The following is a 23276-nucleotide window of genomic DNA, read 5'->3' as shown; positions in this document are numbered from 1 at the left end:
AGTTCCAGCATTTTAATTTCTACGTCCAATTTTAATAAGGCTTCTCTCTTTTCCCTTGATTTATGAGCACTGTAAGACAGAATACAACCCCTCATATAAGCCTTCAACGATTCCCATACATTGGCATGAGAAGCCGAGTTCAAATTAGCCTCAAGAAAGTGATCAATTTGAGTGTTCATAGAGGAGATAAAATCCGGATCTTTTAACATGAATGATTTAAATCTCCATCGAAACGAGGAGGGCCGTACAGACTCCATTTTCCAAATCAGCTTTATTGGGTTATGATCAGATAATGCAGCTGGTAAATAAGCACAGCTCGTTACCCTTGTAATTATATTTTGTGGAGCTAAAAACATGTCAATTCTGCTATAGGATTTATGTGTATTAGAGTAAAAGCTGAAGTCCTTACCATTGGGGTTAAGTGTACGCCAAATGTCACACAGTCCTAAGTCCTTCATACCATGGTTCAACACCGAGGCTGCTCTGGATGGTGTGAGTGTCTTTGGTTGAGAACGGTCGGCTGTCGGGGATAAAACCAGGTTGAAGTCACCTCCGACAAGGCACTGGCCCTCGACTGCTGCTAGTTTCAAGAGAAGGTCACTAAAAAATGATGGATCATCATGATTGGGACCATATATGTTTACTAATGTTACCCTGTTTGAGTTCAAAACACAATCTAAGAGCAAGAATCTGCCATTCCTATCCTTTTTTACTGAGTTCAATTTGAACATTATGTTTTTGTTTACAAGTATGGCAACTCCACGTGCACTAGTAGTATAGGAGGAAAAAAAGACGTGGCCGATCCAGTCCCTTCTTAGCTTCATATGCTCCAGATCAGTAAGGTGAGTTTCCTGAATGAAGGCAACACCTGTGGATAATTTCTTTAAATAAGTAATTATTTTCTTCCTCTTGATTGGAGAGTTAATTCCCTTTACATTCCAGGAGACAAAATTTAGTTCACTAGTCATTTAAATTAGTATGGAGCATATTATGATAATAAATTCCCAGCCAGGAGCACAGCGCAACAGAATTCCAATAATGTAAAGTGAGCTATGAGTCAGGTATTGTGTCATGAATAAGGTGCTGTAGCTATTAAAATACAATAGAGAGCCCAAGTAGTGACCATTCAAATCCCCAGGAGCCCATGAAATATCCCCAAGAAAACAGAAAAACAGAAAAACAAACATTAGATGGGCTACTCTTACCTAGTGTAAGGTTGCCCTCACAGTTACTATTCATCTCTCTAAATACCAACCTCAATACAGAACAAAAATAAAAAGATTTGAAATAAAGTAGTGAAATAAAGTAGTGAATTGAAGCCTCCATCCTGCAGCTCTGAGAGAAGAAAAGAAATCCCATTGTTTTTTTTGTTTTTTTAAAAGTCATATCCACACCTCGCCTGACGATGGCGCCAATTAACCACATAATTTTTAGGAGAAAAAAAAACAAAAAAAAAAACAGGTCAATTCTGACACTGCAGTCTAGCAACATCCCCGTGTAGCCTGCAGACATTCTTAGCATTCCAATCCCGCCCCCTCTCTCTGCTCCCTGCTAAATCTACACAAAGCACATCAGAAGTCAAAATAGTCCCCAAAATAATTTAACTTAGCAAAAATAAAAAATATGTAGAAGTATGCATATACTTTATAGCCTAACCGTTATGTGCAACAGCAAAATACAATTATATAAATTAAAGGAGTGAGGAGTATGGGCAAGATGGTAGGCCACGCATATTTAAACAAAATAATAAGTCTAGACACCCCAGTTATTTTTTAAAAAACTTATCAATTCTAAAATCAAATATTATACTATAAGAAAAAGTAGTCCAAATGGGTTTCTACTATGTTAATTCAATAACTGGAGTGCCTATAAGGATGTCAGGTTTGATGTAGATGGAGGCATCATCACTAATAACGTCATTCGTAGTAAATCACAACATCGGTCATAATTATTCCCCCCCTCCCCAACAAAACAAAAACTACAGATCAACATTTGAAGACATCTGATATTTGAAAAGTTAAATTCGAGCCAAAGTTCAATAAAAGAAACATCAAATTCACCATGTTAGGGAGCTTTTGTAACAGAAAAAAAAAAGGCAAAACAAATAACCTAGCGGTGGAGCAATCTATAAAAATAAAAAATAAATCAGGCAGAGCCAGTATATAAAGATGAAAAAAAAGGAGAGAATGCAGAAGTGGTGATCCGAAATATAAACAAAAAATAGTCCTTGTAAAATCCAATTGTAACAAGGGAGATCCCCCTCTACGTGTAATGTAAGTCAACTAAAAAAAGTCAAACATATCTATATCAGGGAAAAAACATTGTAAAGGTAGTTATATGACTTACTCCCACTCCTTTTTCAGGAAGAATAGTTCCGTGGCTGTCCTGCCATAATGTCCGCTAGGTTTAACCTGTTGGAGAAAAAAATGATCCTAATAAAAAAAGTTTTAATCCAAGGTCTTCAAGAAGTCCTCCACTTCTTCTGGTGTGTTGAACCATTTCACAGCTCCATCGTGGGCGACACGCAATTTTGCTGGATGATGTAGGCGATAGTCAGTGATGTTTTTATCCAACAGCAGCTGTTTTACCGCTTTGAAGGCATTCTTTTTGCGTCGCGTCTCGGCGCTGCAGTCAGGGTGGAGATATATTCTTCTTTTGTCGAGGAAGACTTCTTTCATCTCTCTGGATCGGTGGAGCATCTTTTCTCTGTGCTTGAAGTTGAGGATTCTTGCTATCAGTGGCCTGGTCTTGTTCTCAATGGGTTTACCGAGGCGATGGCAGCGTTCAACGATAAACGGGGTTTCAAAGACGATAGGGTTGAGGACCTGTGGTATAATGCGTTCTAGGAATGCAGTAGCATCCCGACCTTCAGCATTTTCTGGCACATTAAATAAAACCACGTTATTTCGTCTACTCCTGTCCTCATAGTCATTCAATTTGCCTTCCGCGTCTCCCAACTGCTTCTCAGCCTTTTCGAGTCGGAGAAGAACGTCCGCCATGTTGTCTTCATTAGCAGACACGCGTACTTCCATTGCTCCAACTTGGTCTGATAAAGTTGAGAGAGTTCTCAATCGCCTTGAGAGCCGATTGAATGTTGGATGTTTTGGCATCAATCTGTTTAGACAAATCATCTTTGCACTCACGTATCGCTTTCAACACCGTCTCTAACGTTAGGGGTCCACCTCCGACCGCCATTGTTTGGCACGATGTGGCGTCGTTAGAATCCTCCGACAAAGTAGCCTTTTTGCTTCTGAGGTTGTAAGTTTCCATGCACCGACCGACGAAATAATCCAACTATTGTTCTGTTAGTTGAGGTTTTTTAAACAAATGATAACATTTTGAAGTAACTGTGAGGCAAACCGTCGGAGCTCACATGTGCATGACCGTTCTCGTCAACAGCCAAACCGGAACTCTTCTTATTGAACTTTTAACTTTGTTATTTAATGACCTCTTCCATGAAGGAAAGGATTCCAAATAAGCCTGCCGGCTTATACGTTTCCTTGGACAGCAACTTGTTTTCTTTGATATGCATTGTTTCTATATTGTTTCTATTTTTTTTTAAAGAATGTGCTAAATAAACTAAACTAAACTTAATTACTCTCAAAATTTAAAAAGGCATAATAAGCATTTGTTTTGCTGGATGAGTCTATATTGATTTTAAATGTTCCAGAAATCCATATGGACTATATATAACTTGGGAGTATGGCTATGCTGGTGCTCTACATTATAAGCCCCAGGTAAAGACAACTTAGTACATAGCTTCTCGTGCCTCATGCAATGGCGGAAAATGTTCTTCGCATAGTGGTGGTGCAACACTGCCGAGTCAAGAAAGAAGAAACACAACAACATTAGTTTGTTGAGATCTAAATCTAAATTACCTGCCACAGAGAGGGAACAGCAGCTAATGCCTCCAGCACCTTCTGGAGGTGGCTGATCTGTAGAAAAACAAAAAGACAATTCATTTTAACAGTAGGGATTAAACTCATCTTTCTCGCTTACAAAAATAACAGAGAAAAAAAGATGTAGTAGCGTTAGCAAAGTAGAAAAAGTTCTAAAAAGTTTGTATTCTAATACCATGGCTCCTGAATGTCTTGACAGAGGTCGGAGGACTGAAACATTGGAGCTAAATGTGCCCAGGATTCATGTAAGTGTGCATGATTCCTCTTCCAAGTTTAATTCTATGATTTGCAGTTTCATGTTGTCTTTACCACAAGACCATCTGCAGACAGGTCACCTGCAATACTTACTACTGACTATACATTATATTACTACAAGTGCTAATTTTCATGAAAAGATCATTCTTTAATTCAGTTCAAACTTCATCTTCTCACCATGTTGAAGCTTAGCAGCTTCTGCAGTAAACCGTTCCACAGCTGGGGATCAAACACTTGATACTCCAGACAAAGATCTGCCACCAAGCGCACAGCCTGCGGAGAGACTACTTCAGTTAATGTCTACACACGCCATATATATATATATATATACGGTATACATATATCACTTAAAAACCATTACTCTCAACAAGGAGGAACAATTCAATCTAAAGTAACAAAATAGGCTTATATTTTCAGTGGTACAGCACCTGTGGTTCGTGACTGTGGTTCTTCCACAACCCCTTAATCATGCCCTCTTTGGGACTGTTGAGGAATGACTCCACAGTGTAAGGAATGTTTAAGGCCTCCAGATGGGAGACATAGATGTAACACTTCAGGTAGTACCTGCATGGGAAATACAACATCAGTGAATAATTTTATGGTGGGTTCAAAGCAACACACACACACACACACACACACACACACACAGAGTGAGATGCGAGACGCGTAAGTAGTAGGGATGCCAGAAACTGATAAGTCAAATTCGAATATTTGCCAGGCACAAACAACATTTGACGTTGTTTGTGTCAAATGCTGTGTATCGCTGGCAGCTCTCTAGTCTGTGACCCACTGCAGTGCTTTGAAATCACCGCTTTATGTCTGTGGATTGACTGTGTCTTGCCGAGACAGCTCAACTAGCGCCAGATTTTTTGCTTCGGTGTACAACCGTGTCACGCAGCCAGGGAACACAGCTGACCTAAAAGCCCACACCACGTTACATCTGTGGCGCGTTGTGGGCTTGCGCTCTTGATTTTGAATCAAATTTGGAGACTGCCACGAATATTCGAAATATCGCCCCTAGTACGTAGACACTGAACAAATCAAATAAAGCGGTGCAATTTGTTAGCAAGTAAAGAAAGTTGAGTGAAGAAAAATAAAGTGTTGCTGTTTGACTCTGCGTGTCCGACGGCCCAGCAATGTTTTTTTCCCGTGATGTGATCCCATGCCTTTTAAGCAAGACATCTCGCTCGTATTACTCAAATAACTGGGGTTACGTTCATAACCTATAGTTATTATTGTTCCTTGAACAGATCGCATCGCCGACTGAGTGACCCAAAGTTATGTGTTGTCTGTGTTGCTGACTTGCCGACGACGAGTGACCGTGGCCGACACAGTATGCTGGACACAGCTAGGAGGTTGAGAGTGGAGGATATAAGTGCTGAAGAGCTGGACAACACTCAAGAGAGGATTTTGCGCCAACTCAGTCAACGGTGGCTGAGTCATAGAACTGAAAATACAGGATAATTTGGGTGGCCAGTGTAAATAATTTGCATTGAGAAGATAATATAAACTGCATTATACTCCCGACCCGTGGGAGGCAGCAATGTGCCGTAGACATTACACATTAACTGTCCAATCAGCGCAAGCCAAAGGTTAACTTGAAGTGTTGATTAAATGCTGTAATCTCACAGTCTGTGTGAATAAATAAGATTATGGGTATGTAATATAACGATCAACTGCTTGGTGCTGATTGGTCATCTGCCAAAATCTTCTCTGGGTGTTATACAGTAGCTGACCAATCAGCGCACGCCTAAAGTGTTGATTAAACGCTATATTCTTAATGTCTTTTGGAATAAATACGATGATGGGTATGTTATGTGGTACACCAATGATCACCTGGCATTCATCATTGCCTAACCTCCGGCAGGCAGCATTAGGGATATATTTGACTAGGGGTGTCACTGATCACACACTTTGCATACGCATAAACCTTCCCATATACATGATTTGATGTTTAACCAGAGAAGAACTTACTTAATCTTTGTAGAGGGGATCTGGAGCTGGGCCTCCAGAGTGGCAGCATCAGCCAGGTGGATGAGACAAAGCAAGGCTCGACTCCGGTGGCAGGAGGTCAGACGAGGTCCAGAACTGCCATGGGGCTGAACAAGGAATTAAATAATGAAAACCGGGAAAGCGGCCCGGACAGCGTGTCGTGGGTTCGACTCCCGATCCCGACGACCTTTACTGTGTGTCACCCCCCCCCACCCATCTCTCTCCCCATTTCCTGTCAGTCTACTGTTCCTATCAATAAAGGCAGAAAAAGCCCCAAAAATATCAGAGAAAGCATAGGTGTCAAGTAAAAATAATTATTTTATACTTTGGCTATTAAAAAAATAGCAGATCTACAGGCTCGTAGCACGTCACTTCAAGCCTGTAGATATGCTATTTTTAAAAGATTGTGACAATTTGTGCAAATCTTTGAATATCTATATTCCTTTAAAGCGAACATTTTTAACGCAAATCTTTGCTTCTGGGGGTCCCTGGAACAAAATATTTTGACATGGGGGGGGGGGGGTCGGTGGCCAAATACATATAATTTTGGGGGTTCTTGACATGAAAACGTTTGAGAACTACTGACAAAGCAACATACGTTTTTCTGAAAACGGTTCGGATTTAGAACACATTTGTAGAATCGTCAGGTCTTAATGGGTAAAATCGTGCCTGTCAACCAGGAACACTTGAAATGTAAAATGTTATCATACGATTTCATGATAATTCAGGTACATGACCTTTCATCCAAACTTGATTCATCCCACATAATTACTCACCCATGTTTCCACAGACAATAAGGGGCTCAGCAGGCAGACAGCAGTGTCCATGGGGTAAGCCTGCAGCAGATGCACCACCCTGAACAACATACGCTACAGTTGAGTACAGCACATAGCTATAAATATTTACTTTTGCCTTTCTGCATTAACATCTATGGGAAAAACGCAACTGCATAGCCACCACCTTTAGCTGACCAATCACAATAAATTGTGACTGCTTGCCTTCCATAATAGTGGAAGTGAATGTCAGTGAATGTCAAGCCTTTCATCTTCAGCAGAAAAAGCCCTGTAGGCAGAGCTCTTTCTTCATAAAAGGTGAAATAGTGCGAACATACACTAATACGGTTACTATAAGGTTTGAGTGCAGTTCATATTGATAATTAAAGCAGAGAAGCAAACATAAGTTAAGTAGTTGGCTTAAGTAGACAGACAAAATGATATCCCTTAAGTATAAGTCTTTTACAAATTATAATAGCATTATGAAGATGCAACAGGGTGGCTTCACCAATATGGAACTGATAAGACAAAACTACTACACACTACAAAAATGCTTGTACCTCATTAAATCTGGGTCTTCCTCAATGTTGCTAACACTTTCTTGACTGTTGATGTCCTTCATGAAAAAGGAAAAGTAACCTTTAGTCAGTGACTCAACCTTGCAGACTTTACAGAAATACATAACATAAGCAGAATAAAATAGAGATGGATAACCAATGCAGTTAGCTTATTATTTGAAATATAAGCAATGAAAGCCTGAAAAGACAAAAAAAACAAACCTGGGCCATGGCTGAGCCAGTTTTACAGATCCACTTCTCCAACAGCATATTTCGTATCTTCAGAAGATCCACCTTGCTGATGGTGGCTATTTCCTTACATACAGCATGAATGTCTGTTCAGAGACAAAGCATCTTCATAAAAACCTTGAATTATGTCGACCTAGCACTCACACTATGAATCACTATGGTTTAAGATAATTTCAAGAAAAAGGGTGTAGCTGTGCAGTCACTCATTGTTAACTCTGCCAAGTTGGACGGCAAAAGCCACAGATACAACTAGAAAAAGTGCTCCTCGGAGCACAGGTCTCCGCCAGGTCAGGTAGGTTATTGTGGCGTCCTGGTGGCGCTATAATAGGCCAATATGAAAAGGGTGCCATTTCTTCTTAGGCCTTGCACGGTAATCGGACACTGCATTCATGATTTGAGGCATTTTGTTCAAAAAATGTGTTTTGCTAAATTAGACCTGCTGGTGGCGCTATAACAGGCCCATGTTAAAAGGGTGACATTTGCTCCTCAACATAGTGAGAATGCGCGTGTCGACCTAGCACTCACACTATGAATCACTATGGTTTAAGATAATTTCAAGAAAAAGGGTGTAGCTGTGCAGTCACTCATTGTTAACTCTGCCAAGTTGGACGGCAAAAGCCACAGATACAACTAGAAAAAGTGCTCCTCGGAGCACAGGTCTCCGCCAGGTCAGGTAGGTTATTGTGGCGTCCTGGTGGCGCTATAATAGGCCAATATGAAAAGGGTGCCATTTCTTCTTAGGCCTTGCACGGCAATCGGACACTGCATTCATGATTTGAGGCATTTTGTTCAAAAAATGTGTTTTGCTAAATTAGACCTGCTACCTGCTATAACAGGCCAATGTTAAAAGGGTGACATTTGCTCCTCAACATAGTGAGAATGCGCGTGCAAAGTTTGACCGCAATCGGACGCTGCGTTCATGATTTGCGGCATTTTGTTCAAAAAAAGCCACTACTGCAAACTTTAGATGTCAATCTTAGCCAATCAGGATGGAATATGATAAATCAAACACATCCGTCTTGATCACATGACTATAGAGATCATGTGTACCGATGTGCGTGAAATTTGGATAAAATTGGAAGGAGTAATATTAAAAAAATGGTTTTACATAAGTCGGCCTCCTGGTGGCGCTATAAAAGGCAGATGTGAAAAATGCAGGTCAAAGGTTTTTCCTTGACCTCTAGGGAGTGCGCTTACAAAGTTTTACACAGATCGGTGCAGTTATAGGTAAAAACACGAATCGGCCTGTTATAGCGCCAACATGAGGCTGATTTGAAATTGTTCAAGTGGCATTTCTTCCTGGGCAGTGGAAATATGTGTGGAAAATTTCAAGGAAATTGCATGCTGTGTTCATGATTTGAGGAATTTTGTTCAAAACGGACCACTCCTACAAACTTTGGAAGACATTTTTAGCCAATCAGGATGGAATATGAAAAATGTGAAAGACCCGTTTCGTTTAATGACTATAGAGATACTGTGTACCGATTTGCGGGATTTTTGGACAAAAGCTGTAGGAGTACGGTCAAAAAATATGTTTTGCACAAATTGGCCTCCTGATAGCGCTATAAAACGTGTGAAAAATTTGGGGCAGAGGTTCTGCTGTGGCATCCAGGGAGTGTGTGTACACAGTTTCACTGCGAGCAAGCCAACGGTGCCGGAGATTAGCTGTCCACAGACAGAATGACGGACACACGGACGGACACACGGACGGACGGACAGGGGGTAAAACATACTCTCTCGCCATGCCTTTCGGCCTGGCGGAGACAACAAATGTCTGGTTAGGAAGGAACTCTACTGTGGGATTATTTTCGCAAAATGATCAGTCCTAGTCCGTATTTAAAGGAGAATTCCGGACAAATTAAGTGTTATCTTTGATGTCTCGTTACTCACCTACCGATGTGAAAAGTAGCGTTCTTTTTTTTCATATATTCCCCTGTCGTCATTTTTTAAACCCCCTCCGTTGTCATAATGGGAGCGCGTGGCTAAGGGAAATTCGTCTATTATAACCGACGCAAAGTTGTTTTTTTCACTACTAGTATTCATAGTAGAGTCTCATGATAGTCAAACATGCGTTGAAACTATCTGCGAGGCTGCCGTCAATGGCGAACGATTTAACACTGGTTGCTTGTTTCCAGATTCTGGCAACACGAGTTGCCAGGCTTTCTAATCATGTGGAAGATTTGTACTATGAACAAAAATCGCAGCATGTCGGGGATCTGTGGCCGGTTGGGAGACCAGGATCAAAATATTGAAAGTGGAAAACAAGTCCTTGGTTTAAAGGTGAGAGATGGAGAGAAATGTAGCGTTTGCCTCATTAGTTGCATACCATGCCAAAACCTTTACACCGGGCGCAGACACATATCTTCCCCCATTTGGCAGCATCTATATAGCACCATCTAGCATCTATATAGGACACACCCGCACTGCGCAAGTTAAGACCATGTGCCATGGCGCAAAGTTTAGTGTTAAAATAGGGCCCTTGTAAGTTAGAATGCAGCATTGTGGTTACAGTATTTGTGATAGCGGTGGTACTTGCCAGGATAGGTTTGACTCATTGAATTCTTGTAGCGCTGCTCCACACTGATGTGCTCATAGAGTGCGACTATGAGTCTGGCTGGCAACCCAGTCAGTTTAAGAAGCTCTGGGCTGTTGAGCTGACTGGCCATCATGACGTTCTCCGTGGCTGAGCGCTGGAACTGCAACTTCAGCTTGGACAAAAAGGACTCGACCCTGGCCCGTGCCATCTCCTGCTCAGGATAAGACCAGCAAAAATATTAAACCCCAACAGATTTACAATCAAACATAACTTACGACTGTGAAGACTGACCTCAATGTTTGGGTCCTTTAGCCATTTATCACCAAGAGATAAGCAGAACCGCAGTGACTGAGTCTTCTCAAGGCCTATAAAATCGATAAAATACGTAAAATAAGTGAGAAAATATGATGCATGTGTATAAACAGACTAAGCAATGCTATTTCAACTGTTATGAACAGACAGATCAGACCTGGGGGCAGTTCCTGAGCAATCCTATGGGCTGTGGCAGCAGCCCACTCTAGGTTCTGTATACAGTGGATATACTCCATCATTGTCTTGGCCACTTTGAAAGTCTCCTTGTGGTGCAAAACATGCCTCTGGCCCTTCTTGCTTTGCTCCAACAGCAGCGGCTTCATTCTCTTATCAAATATGTGGTTCACAGCAGACATGTATAGCTTGTCAAGACTCACCTTGAAGGAAAAATAAGACACAACATTAAAATGCACAGATTAGATCTTATAGCTCAGCTGATGGATGTACATTTAAGGTGCTTTCATTTTTTTTTCACATATCAGATTGAGGTTGTATACATTTGCATACTGTACCTTCATAAGCTTGCTAATCAGGAGAAGAGTAGGGAAGGTCTCCTCACTGAGCTCAGGAGCTAAATAGGAAATATTTGAATGTTCAATTGATGAATTCTAATCATAACTAAACTAATGAGGATCACCGTGCACTGCACAATTTTTTTTTAGTATTTAGTTTAGAAAACAATACAATTTGTTTACAATGTAAATGTCGGGCATGTATTAAAATAAGGAAAAGGGGAGAAATAAAATGATCAAGATAAAGCCATGATGTTCTAAAATAACAGGCAACCAGTGCAGAAAACCTAATGCAGCACCAAATGGGGTAACTAGTTAACTCACAGATGATCTTCCAGAAATGATTGGTCTGCATAAGCAGGTGAACGGGCAATCTGCTGTTGGACAGGGGAGTAGGCTCCAAGCCGTTCTCCAAAAGATAGGTGCTCTCTACGTCTGAAGGAGGTGAGATACGCTTGTAGGACCTCAGGTGTTGAACGAGGCCCATTGCCTGCAGATGGTTAAGACACCAATTGCTTATGGACGTTTTTTTTAATCAAGTGATTACGTTAACTGCCCTAATCTCTGAAAAAAATCCATACCTGACTAACTGAGAAGCTGGTGACATTCTCATCAGCTGTCTGTATGATCTTGAGCACAACTTCAATCCTCTCATAGTTATAGGGACTGAGCTGCAGGAGGAAGGTATTTTTCATATGGAAAATAATAAATACAGTCATTATCCAAAAACATCACATAAGCATGCAACAATATTTTACAATCACCATCTATAACAAAAAGCTGACTGAGCAGGACATAAATCTACCTTTGTAATAATAAATAGTCTAGTAATGAATTTATTCAGTTAATAAGAAGAGTAAACAATAAACTAACTAGAGGAGCACAGGTCTCGCCAGGTCAGGTACGTTATTGTGGCACAAATCGGCCTCCAGGTGGCGCTATAACAGGCCCATGTGAAAAATTTGAGGCAGAGGTTCTGAATTGGCATCCAGGGAGTGTGTGTGCACAGTTTCGCAGCGACCGGGCCAACGGTGCCAGAGATTAGCTGGTAACACACGGACAGGACACACACACGGACACACACACACACACACGGACGGAGGGTAAAACATACTCTCTCGCCATGCCTTTTGGCCTGGCGGAGACAATTAGCGGTAGAATATATAATCTCCCAATGACAGACCTTGAGCATGGCAGCACTGAGGCTGTCAGTGAGGTTGGTGGTGCTCTGCAGCATTGGAATGATCTGGAGGACACGTTCCAGGGCATCCGCATGGCTCAGAGGCTGCACCTCTTCCAGGCCTATCCCAGGATCACCAGGTGCACCAATGTCTTCCTCCTCCTCCTCCTGCAGCAGCAGCAGTGTTGTGATGTAGCGGTTGATCACTTCGTCTCGATCTAGACCAAAGGTGCTGTTGGAAGCAAAGGGGAACGTGTCAATCTAATCCAGAAGGACTTCATGCATGCAGCAACTCCCAGTGATCGTTTTAGTCAACTGCATCAACTGTCATGCACACAGCTTTGTTACATGACACAGGGATAACATAATGGAAATACACATCCAATACAGTTGTGAAGAAGACCAATGTGTTAACATATATTGCTCCTCTGTTGTACACTGTACGGTACTACACACACTGGGGTTTAATGCATGTGCAGTGAGCGTTGTTGTGTTCAGATGTGAATATGGAGGGATCCGGTGTTGTTGTGCTACTGCCTGTTCAGTGTTCACTGTGAATAAATGTGAGTTAAGCGGAATAAACGTCATGTTTATTAAGTCGAAGTCAACAAAATGAACTGTTGGCCAGCAGACCTGCAGTACTGGAGGATGATGTCAGGTGTGATGCTCCTGTTCTTCACCAGAACTGGGATCAGAGCACTTTTCTTCTCTGGGCGCTGGCGGAAAACAGACTGGATGGATATCTACAAGCAGGAAAAGACATGGGGTTAAAGGAAGGGCAACAGATAAAGGGACAACTTCTGATATTTATGCTAGTCCATATCTCGACAATAATGTCAGTTTTTTAATATATATATAATTACATGGAAATGACTTAATGAGACGTTCTGAAATCCATATCTACATAGGGCAAATATCTGCTGCCCTGTTTTTAAATTTGAGAAAGACAGCTTGTGATTTCCAAAAGTGCAGCCAGTTATGTTAAAATACTATATATGAAATAAACAAGTGAATATTAAACTGTGGGTTTCATCTACAATACAAACCCCTAATTTGCCCAGCTTGATGCCCCACTCTGCATCTGTGATGACCGAGTGAAACTTTTCTTGTTCCTCTTCCTCTTCATACAAGTGGCAGAGATGGGCTCCAACCATGGCCACATCCTGACATTAGAAAATTAAAAGTGAATGATTACAAAAAATTAATAAAATAAGATGTTTTATTTGTTCCCACTGGCATTGCTACAAAATGCTAACAAACTTCCAGTTGACATTTCTAAGAAATCGTGCGCCGATTTAAAAACTCTTTGACAGGAATGGAGTGAGATGTGCGATATCAAATCCAAATCCAAGACTTAACTATCCCTTTAACAGTTAACAGAAATTAACTATAGAACCAACTTTTTTACAAACGGTGAACGGAAAAAATACATTGATATCTAAAATTCTCTATTACTACAGACTGCATTCAGGACAATTCAGTCATGTCATGTACAAGAGGATGTACAAAATCAGCCACTCGTTTTGGCTCTCCCGCCTTTTTCAGGGGCTGTGCCTTTGAAAATACTGAACAAACTTAATCATGCACTCCACTGTTTATAGATTTGAGGAATTCCTTGGGACTCTGCACCAAGAAAACGTTGACTACAGAAGCGTTATTTTGTCATTTTATTCCTGTGTGGCGTGATGCTTTTGACTATGTTGTATGCGTTTCATTTTCTTTGTGAATGAATGAACCATTTCATCATACCAAGATTTTGCTGTAGTTTTGCCAGGTGCTGTCAATAATCTTCCAAAGTATTTTGAAGACTTCAGCTTTGGATAGAAGAGTGCAGAGTCCAATAGCCAAGTCACAATCCACCTCTCTCCAGTTCAATACCTTCAAACAAAGGAATATATAGAAAGATAAAATAAATATACAAGTGATCATTTCTACTGACAACTTTTCAAAAGATCACAGGTGAACTCACCTTGTTCAAGAGGCCCACAGCAACCACATTGAGAGAGGATAATGTTGTTTTCTGTAGATCTTTCACGCAAGAGTAGTACTGGATTAGTTTATTTTGTCCATAAAGCTGAAAGAGTAAAGAGAAAAAATACATAACTCAATACCCATATGCAGATATTACTTGCAACTGTCTCAAGTCCAGATGCCACAAGCTGTATGACCACAACTGTGATACTGCTGTAGGTTATACCTGTGTGCTGAGCTTAGGGTCCATTATGTTGGAAGTAACATGCTGCAAGCAGATGCCATAGGAGTTGACTAGTACTCTAAGGGCCATCTCCAACTGACTGCACTCCTGCAGACTCTGCAACATGTTAGACAGGGGACCCAGGAGAGGCCGCAGGTAGTTTGAACCTATGGGAGGGACAGGTATGATCCAAAATAAAAAACTAAGTCTCACACCTTGGCCGAACAAATATGAGTCCTGTTAACTTGTCTTTTTAAAAGACGGTAAAAGTCATTTTAAGTAGTTACCATCTGCAAAAGAACACTGCGACAGACAAGAGCAGTCCAGTGGATAGAGCTTGTTATCTGCAACAACAAAAAATTGAACTCAACTGCACAATATCTAAATAAACCAGTTAACAATTTCACAAATCCAGGCACTAAAATGCTAAAAGCCATTTTGTTTACCTGGTGACACAGGCAGCAAGCTGTTGGTGATCTCATACTGCACTGGTAGTACAGATGTTGAGTCCAGAACAATGCAATCCTCTTTAAAAAGATCCTGGAAACTGGAATAAGCATCATTTTCTGCTTCCAATGTTGCATCCTTTGGAAAATGCACAATTTAAAACTATTAAAAAAACAGACTTTACTTTTCATTTAGAAATGCATCCTTTGTTATGTGTAGATTTGAGCATTTGTTTGTTTTCATATTTCATATTTGTGTTAAAAAGAAGGAAAAAAAGTCTAACCCCCCACTCCCAATAGTAGGATGATTTCACGTTATATGGGACATAAGTGGGACATCTATATTTTGTATAATCTGCTAAATCAGTCAATATCCTAAAGTGGTCTTGACTTATTGCAACACCACCACTAAATTGGAGATTATTAGTGGTTATTCTAAAACATTATAAACGGAAAACTACACAAAAAGAATAATCAAAGAATTACTCTGAGGTAACAAGGAGATCAGCTTTGATTATAAACTGTGACAAATCAAAACATTTAAAAATAAAAGCTGCCGTTTTCGTCAAGGTTTATCCAATCTAGTGTCTGTAGTACATGAAATGAGTTAGCCTACATTAAATTACAAATTTGAGTTCTGTCTGTGTCAACAAAGCAGACGGGACCCAATACATTAAGTTAAGCCACCAGGTGGAAATCTGGAATTTGGCGACCACTCATTGGTTTCAACCCCTAGCGGTCACCAAATTTGTAATACAGTATGCAATTACACTGGAAACTAATAAAACCTTTTGGTACGTTTTCTTTGATATCACTTCACACATGTATTTCACAGCCCTTCACAGAGGTTTAATTTCCCGTAACTTTCTCTAGTCAGTCTTGATCTAGTCAGTGAGTCCAACCCATACAACAACGTCACTCTGACGTAGCCACGCAATGTGGCGACATATCCAATCGTAATTACCATGGGCGGAGCGGAACACTGCACTTTTCAGAGCTAAGGCCAACCCCCCTCACGTGAACTAATATGAGCGTTGTGATTGGTTAAAAACCTATAACATGGATAGCACAGACGAGCGGAGGATCGATTAGTCTCGCCCGGACCCAAGGGGGCAAGACAATAACAATTCTTGACAAGTCATCATTCCATGAAACATTAGCAGTGAACACCACTTAACTATCATGCAAAGGGCCAGGCCATCATTTGGACAGTCAACAGAGTGCTGTAAGATACTGAGATATCTGAAGGTTGAGATTCTGACCTTGGGTATGAAACCATAGTTGTCTGATAACTGACACTGATTGTAGACGTCCACCGCTGTCCGTGTGCACTTACACAGCTCCAAACAATCCAGCAGCAGGTCTGAAACCATTTTTACATTTTCCTTTAAGGCATTATGTTTATTGTTAAGATTGTTTAAATAGTTTGAGCACTTCACTAGGCATTTTCTGCAAACCATGTACAGGCTATGTAGACATCTGTGTCTTTTCACCTGATGCTTTTTAATGGAGAACAATAGATTTTATAGATACTCAAAGTCAATTACATTGATTTGATATTAGTTACTTTTCTCTGAATAATAAACACTGAACGTTTCACAGAAACTCAGGTTAAGGTACAGTTAAGTCTGGATGTAATTGTGCCAGTGCCATTTACCTGAGTGGCACACGGTTACGGCCTGACAGGCCAGGTTGTGGATGACAGCTGGCAAGTCCAGGTCATCAGCGATCACCATGGGCGCGTCATCATTTAACATCTGACACAGCCTCTGGGCAGCAGTGAACAGTACCTTTCCTGTGCTGGGATTGCAGTGGTGCTCATATAGCTCACTGTTTGGGGTAGAAGAAATTAGATAACAGACAAGACGTGAGCCTTTTCATTCATTTTAAATAGTGAAGAATCCACATGCTCTAGCTCACTTTATTCTTGGTATACACAGTCAAAGGTTGGAGGGTGTTGATCAGAATTTGTTTTTGCTTTAAAGCACAAGGATGACACTTGGTAGAGCTTTGGGTTGTGTAGTTACTTACTAGTTAATTACTAGTGTAACTAGTCCAATTGGCAAGATATATTAAAAATTAATATCCAAAAATAATCCCCTCATTGACTTTACATTGTATGATGAAACATCTCTCGAAGTCACTCTTTTAGCACATAAATGAATGCAAACACATTCATTTATGTGCAAATCACAAAACCCAGTAAGGCAACTTCCTGTTTTTTTTACCATTGAAGATACGGATATGTGTATCCAGTCTGGGTTTTCTTCTTACTAAGATTAGCTCAATCAACATAATTTTATTTTATTTTAAATCAAATGCCGTACAGTTTTTTTTAATGTTATATAGTGGCAGAATCTGCTTTGTTTGTGTTCCTTTGTGTGCTAAAAAAGTGACTTTCACCATGCAATGCAAGTCTAAGAGACTATCTTTGGATTCTTATTTTCTAATCAACGGTGCAACAGAGCAGGATATCTCACCGATTGTACAAGTTACACCATGACAAGGTAACTACACAACCAAAACCTCTACCAAAGTGTCTTTGATTGGCTTGGATTGAGTTGGCAATTGACATACGCTTTACAAACAGTTAGAAAACACAACTTCAAGATTTAATGGGGTTTTGGCGCTAGGAAAATTGATAAACATCCCACAACAATGTCAACAATAAATAGCGTCTTTGGGTACTTAGAAGGCGCTATTGAGATATTATTATTATTATAACATTGTGTTGTATATTGGCAGGGGCATAGTCTGTCAACAGTGCCTAATTTAGAAAACTAGCAAAGGCAACTATATGATATTGGCCAATATTATAATTATAAAAGCTGTGGCCACAGCTGTTATCTGTGGCCTGGTACGAGTCTTCAAGAAGATAAAAGGTATGGAAACAATCTTGAACAACAAATGTCTGCAGAGTGGACAACCCAATTGTAAATAGGAATAATATATTTTTTAAAGCCTTGCTTAAGGATTAGCAAGGACTAGCATACTTTCTCTTGATTCCTTAACCACCCACACATTTGGCTGACCTGAGGATCTTAAGGGCCTTATCCACCTTGCCCACCCCCAGCGCGCGTAGGGCCAGGTCAGACCACAGCTCCGATTCTGTGCGCTGCAGTTGCCTTCCCAGACGACGCAGACCAGCTTCTGTTGAGATGGTCTTGGTCTTGCCATCAGGATCGTTGGCCACCACTGCGGTGGCTGTGACCTTCCCCTTGGATAGACGACTATTGCGCGTGTTTTCGTAGGCGATGATATGATACTCCTGGATCTGCTTTCGGACTTTGGGGTCATCATAGTTTGTTGGAGTGAAAAAGATATCAAAGTCCTCCTGGAGTGGAAAGTGTAGAAGTTCATTTGTAATACAGCACATTGCATACTCAAGGGCAACTGAAGGTGCTTTACATAAGGCATAAAAGGGCATTTTTATACATAGTGCGTCACTTCGTGCCGCGCTATGAGCTTGTACATCTGCAATTTCTTTATCAATTTGGGGGTCCTTGACATGAAAAAGTTTGAGAAACACTGGACTAGACATTTTCCTTCATTGTAGGATTTAACAACAATGTCTCTCAACCGCTCTGACTACTGTAAGTTCACCTCTTTCCTAGGGAGCTGAAGGAAATATCTAGTCATTACCTAACCTACTGTTTGAAGGAATGATCCAATGATCAATTCAATGATCCTATGAGGAATTATCATGAAAACATAGTCTCAAGCCTTCAGCCGTCTGGCCTAGCAGAGACTAACAAAGTATATATGTTCTATTAAAAGGAGCTATACCTGTAAGTTGGCGATGGCCTTAAACATGATTAGATTGTTCTCACACTCCAGACTTTTAAGTGCATCAGCTGCAGGAAACATGAAAACGTAGGGTCAATACATACAGTACAGCATGGCATTTACATGATGACACAATCATAAATTATCTAATTTTGAAAGCTTCGTCTTTGTCCTGATGCAAAGGAGAGATTAGAGAAGTCTATTTACAGAGAAAGAGAAAATGGCATGATCATAAAATGTAATCTTTAATTAATAATGTATTATTTAAAGGATGAACATTGTTTGAAATTCAAACCCACCTATTACATTCAGCAGTACAAAAGTAGACTACTTACATATTTGGTTGATCTGCGTGTATTTTAATGCTTCCAACATCACTTGGGCAACAACCATCTGATGCTTCTTGTGCTGTTGAATAGACATTTCAGACGTACATGTTGTCTTAATGATGTGAACATTTCACACAGTATTGGGTCCCTGCTCACTATTTTCAGACCCTGTGTTTTGTCTGGATGGCTGATTGTTGGTGGTGAAAATCAACCAGCAAAATAATAAAATAGTATACATGCGTTTTCCTTAACAAACAAATTAAACTTATTTTTGCAAAAACAAACACAGAATGTAAAAATGCTGAACTGCAACATTATTGTAAAAATGTTACCGATGTTCACTTATCTTAAAAAGGACACTTAAAAATACACTGAAAACTACAAAGACTAATTAATAGAATCTACATGCAGGCAATGACATCTGCCCCACCTCATCAGATATGTGATCTTTGTCCTCCAGCTGTAGTCTAGCCCAGGTTGTAAGACGATCTATCACACTCTCCAACTCTGCAGAGGACAGCTTCTTCAGGAGAGTCATGCATGCCTCAGTCTGCGAACAACACAGCATTTTCCATTGGATACTAGCTAACCCTCACATCACCAGGCTTTCCACATGGCGTAAATCCTGGTTTTCGTTCCAAACTGACTAGCCGGATCCAGTCTAGGCCACAAATTCCCCTATTAATATCCATATCTGGTTGGGCGCCGCAATGTTATTGTTCCCCCATATGAATGCACTATACAGCAGCCTAGTGTAGCCAGTTACTATGAGTTTGAATAAAACATGGAAATACCAAACGAAATATACCAATTAAAAAGTATTTAAAGAAACCTGCCGGATTGTTAAGATTTCAGGTTTATACAATGATGCCCCTGGTTTCCGAGTGAATTATTTTTGGGAGCACAGGCTTCTCATTAGACCAAATCAGAAAACTGTAAAATAAGTTGATCCCAGTCTAAATACTAGCATGCCACAACTTCTGATTTAAAAAAGTACAGATTAATAATGATGATCAACATACCTTGCCTTGGCCAATCAACTGGATGAGGTACAAATAATGTATCTGGGAAGTTGTAAGTTTGTACGCTTCAGCCAACTTTATGGAGTCCTCTAAAGACGATGGTAGATCTTGCTTTATAATGTATCGAATCAATGTCTAGGGAAATACAAATCACAGTGTTTTTCTGCATTCAAATGCATCCATGGCAAAGGCTGTCATACCTGAGTAACTGGCGTTACATGAATGGGTAACAGAATGAATAAATAATTGACATCTAAATCATACCATAATTTGAGTGTTGTTGGAGAGGTTGAAGTTCCGAATCCCATAGCCTCGGAGCAGTTTCCTAATCTCCATCAGACGGTAACTCTCCTTCAAAAGCTCTTGTCTGGAGATAGTAAAAAAAGAGAAAGGGAACATATTATTTTGGACTTTGCTAATTGCATCAGATTGCTATAAGAACTAGGTTCAAGGTTCAGGTTTACATAAAGGTATACGGTTGAACAAAATGGCCTTTCTCATGGACCAAGGGGTGCAACATCAAAAACAAGACACAAAACATCCATACAACACAAAATGTTGCACGTGTCCAGGGGAGGGAACCCAAGCGGAGAGGGTGATATTTGTTACTGCATGTACTGTACTGCTACAGGTTGAGGCACCTGTCAAAATTGTACTGAACTCGGCCTTGTATTTTGAATTCTAACTATTTTAAATTGTGTGAACTTAACTTGCTCTTTTAAATGTGAAAAACAATTACAGTGATTGTGTTGTGTTGAAAGACTTTGCTGTGGTTAAAGGTTTCAGAATTGGTCGTTGGCTTTTCCCCGTGTCAAGCACAGATCTCGTTCGACTTTCAAATGGAAAACTATAATGAGGTTTGGGACAGTAAACCATCCAACATCGAGTGGCTACTTGTACATTACTACAAAATGACATTATAGTGTGCAGACCATATAAAGTCATAGGTGACATACTTGGGTCCCTCCATCTCCAGGTACTGCTGCACCAGCGTCTCCACCACTTCACTCCAAGGCACCACAGCCTTCTGCATGATCTCCAGTACAGCATCCACCATCAACTATACACAATACAGAAATTGTAACAACTTCAAAATAATGGGAGATGGGACTTCATTTCACGTTCATAAAAGCTTTGGCTACAAGAACTCACGTCAGTGTCAGTCATGCATCCCAATATAGACACTGCTTTAGCCTCCCACTCAGTAAATAGTGTTGTGGTCTGGGAACTGCAGCGCTCCAGCAGATCCTAGATCAGTTTCAAAGAGAGAGATGCAAAATGTTATCTCTTCACGACAGCAAAATCATTTTGGCAATTTGATGTGTGATGTTTTTTCCAATGGGTCTGGTTATGGTGGGTTAATACCTTGATATACTGTAGGAGCAACTCATCAAAAGGAATCTGATGTTCTAAGCAATATGGCAGGATGCTGCTCTCCACTGCGGCGGGGATAAGCTCTGGAGCCGGCACCTTATCCAGCATGAAAAACACCACATTCCGAACACTTCCCTACCAGGTTCACCGGAAAGATGAACAGAGATATTAGTAAACAAACCAAACTAAAGTACGTGCTATTTGTGGAACATATGTCGTGACTGCAAGTGAAATGTTTCATTTACACACACCTTCTCAAAGACAGAGAGGGACAGTCGGCAGCTGTACTTTCTATGAAGGTCCAACAACTGGTGCAGGCTGGAGACCAAGGATTTCAGGCTCTCTATTTCTTCTGCACCATAATAATCATCCTGTAAACGATGAAATATTTCATATCCTACTCCAATCCTACTCCATATTTGCCAATATGTGTAGCATGTTACCAGCGTGTCCACAAATATGATATGAAGTGTGTAAGAAGTAATCTTACACACTGCTTCCACATCCATAAGGACGGCAGTCCTAGCTCTGCCATGTCAAGTCCATTCTGTGGCCAGGCAACCTGGAAGATCAGGATATATTGATGACTTAGTTGATTCAACATTTCAGTAACTTTTTGGTTTTAAACACTTATTTGACCAACATTCATCAGAATGTTCTATTACAATTTGCTTGGCACACCGTTTTGTAGATTGAAACAAAAGGTTGTATTCAATGTTATTTGTTTTGGAAATTCATCCACAAATACCAATACATTATAAAAATAAATACTACTTAACTACTGCTTTACCTTTTCTGTTAACTCCAGATTCCTTGCCCTCAGCTCAAGCCATCTCGCCAAGATTTTCTACAAATGTATTTTGTAGAAATACATTAATTTAATACGAACACTTACCACAAAATTAAAATAAATGTTATACATACTAATGTACATAGATACATCCACATCATACCTCCATACGATGTTGTGTGTGTAATTTATTTTAATATTTATTACATTTTTTATTTTAATAATTTTGATAATAAAAAAAAAATTTTTGCTTCAAACTTTCAGGTGATAAACCCACCCACAAAATTGCTTCTCTGGCAAATATTAATGTTTGCATGAAGAAATCCCAGACATTTTCATAAAACAATCTTTTCTCCAGGGATGACAAAGGCGACATAAGTCTCAAGTTGATTCTCATACAGTACTTAAATTAATAGACAACAGTGGCTTCCTGATGATTGGCACAATGACAATGGCACTGATTGTAGTCAAAGGCATACAATATGAAAAAATGCCTTAATTCCTTTAAGTCTCAGTAACATCTCTTCTCACCTGTCCTCTGGGAAGCACCCTCCTAACAAAAGGGACAATGACAGCTCTAAACCATGGACAGAGGTCTTGGGATGGTAGGTCCTCTGGTATTGAAACAAGCAGAGTTTCAAGTCCACGATCGTCAAACTTTTCTGAAATCTCTCCCTGTCCAGAGAACAACATTATCAATAACGTACCATGATATTCCTTACAGAGATCTTATGTGTTTGTCATTTGCACTTTATGTAGAAGTAATAATAATAATGAAATCAAAACAAGCTTATAATAACCAACATAATACAAACACAATAACATTTACAAAATATGAAGTGCATAAATATATATATAATATAATATGCATAAAATAACAAATAAAAACGTCAAAAGAATGAAACAATAAGATTTCACAATTTTATCTGAACAATTTGGACACTACCTCATGTCGGAGCCAAAGTAGCTGTGCGCCCTTCAGATTGCCTTCTCTTAAGTGGGTCAGAATCTCTCCAAAGTTGTCTGTGCAGTTCAGAAACTCAATCCAGGCAATGCCACTGGAGGTAACC

General features: G+C 40.1%; 1 protein-coding gene across 5 annotated transcripts in view; it reads right to left on the bottom strand.

Moving 5' to 3' along the window:
- The window catches only part of kntc1 (kinetochore associated 1), a 38494-nt gene that overhangs the window by 6544 nt on the left and 8674 nt on the right, over positions 1-23276 (bottom strand). For 3 of the 5 annotated variants that reach the window (XM_080432134.1, XM_080432133.1, XM_080432132.1), the window contains 37 exons: positions 23153-23264; positions 22738-22881; positions 22207-22263; positions 21907-21978; positions 21668-21787; positions 21408-21551; positions 21195-21290; positions 20999-21102; positions 20307-20409; positions 20043-20177; positions 19451-19570; positions 19027-19099; positions 18692-18759; positions 17938-18239; positions 16563-16735; positions 16168-16268; positions 14906-15044; positions 14747-14803; positions 14463-14626; positions 14235-14339; positions 14015-14143; positions 13312-13428; positions 12899-13008; positions 12269-12497; positions 11667-11756; positions 11410-11575; positions 11086-11144; positions 10731-10950; positions 10553-10626; positions 10262-10472; positions 7699-7811; positions 7480-7535; positions 6923-7001; positions 6129-6253; positions 4583-4718; positions 4332-4427; positions 3879-3935 (listed from right to left, as the gene is read on the bottom strand). In XM_080432134.1, the coding sequence (XP_080288260.1) occupies positions 3879-3935; positions 4332-4427; positions 4583-4718; positions 6129-6253; positions 6923-7001; positions 7480-7535; positions 7699-7811; positions 10262-10472; positions 10553-10626; positions 10731-10950; positions 11086-11144; positions 11410-11575; positions 11667-11756; positions 12269-12497; positions 12899-13008; positions 13312-13428; positions 14015-14143; positions 14235-14339; positions 14463-14626; positions 14747-14803; positions 14906-15044; positions 16168-16268; positions 16563-16735; positions 17938-18239; positions 18692-18759; positions 19027-19099; positions 19451-19570; positions 20043-20177; positions 20307-20409; positions 20999-21102; positions 21195-21290; positions 21408-21551; positions 21668-21787; positions 21907-21978; positions 22207-22263; positions 22738-22881; positions 23153-23264 (4456 nt within the window). Of the gene's footprint in view, positions 1-3878; positions 3936-4331; positions 4428-4582; positions 4719-6128; positions 6254-6922; positions 7016-7479; positions 7536-7698; positions 7812-10261; positions 10473-10552; positions 10627-10730; positions 10951-11085; positions 11145-11409; positions 11576-11666; positions 11757-12268; positions 12498-12898; positions 13009-13311; positions 13429-14014; positions 14144-14234; positions 14340-14462; positions 14627-14746; positions 14804-14905; positions 15045-16167; positions 16269-16562; positions 16736-17937; positions 18240-18691; positions 18760-19026; positions 19100-19450; positions 19571-20042; positions 20178-20306; positions 20410-20998; positions 21103-21194; positions 21291-21407; positions 21552-21667; positions 21788-21906; positions 21979-22206; positions 22264-22737; positions 22882-23152; positions 23265-23276 lie in introns of those variants that run through there. The other 2 variants (XM_080432135.1, XM_080432136.1) reach the window with 2 other exon arrangements.

Source organism: Gymnoscopelus braueri, assembly GCF_963280865.1.
Source record: "Gymnoscopelus braueri genome assembly, chromosome: 7".
Classification (NCBI taxonomy): Eukaryota; Metazoa; Chordata; class Actinopteri; order Myctophiformes; family Myctophidae; genus Gymnoscopelus; species Gymnoscopelus braueri.
Note: the sequence above shows the minus strand (reverse complement) of the source record. Positions and strands in the feature narration are given on the sequence as shown.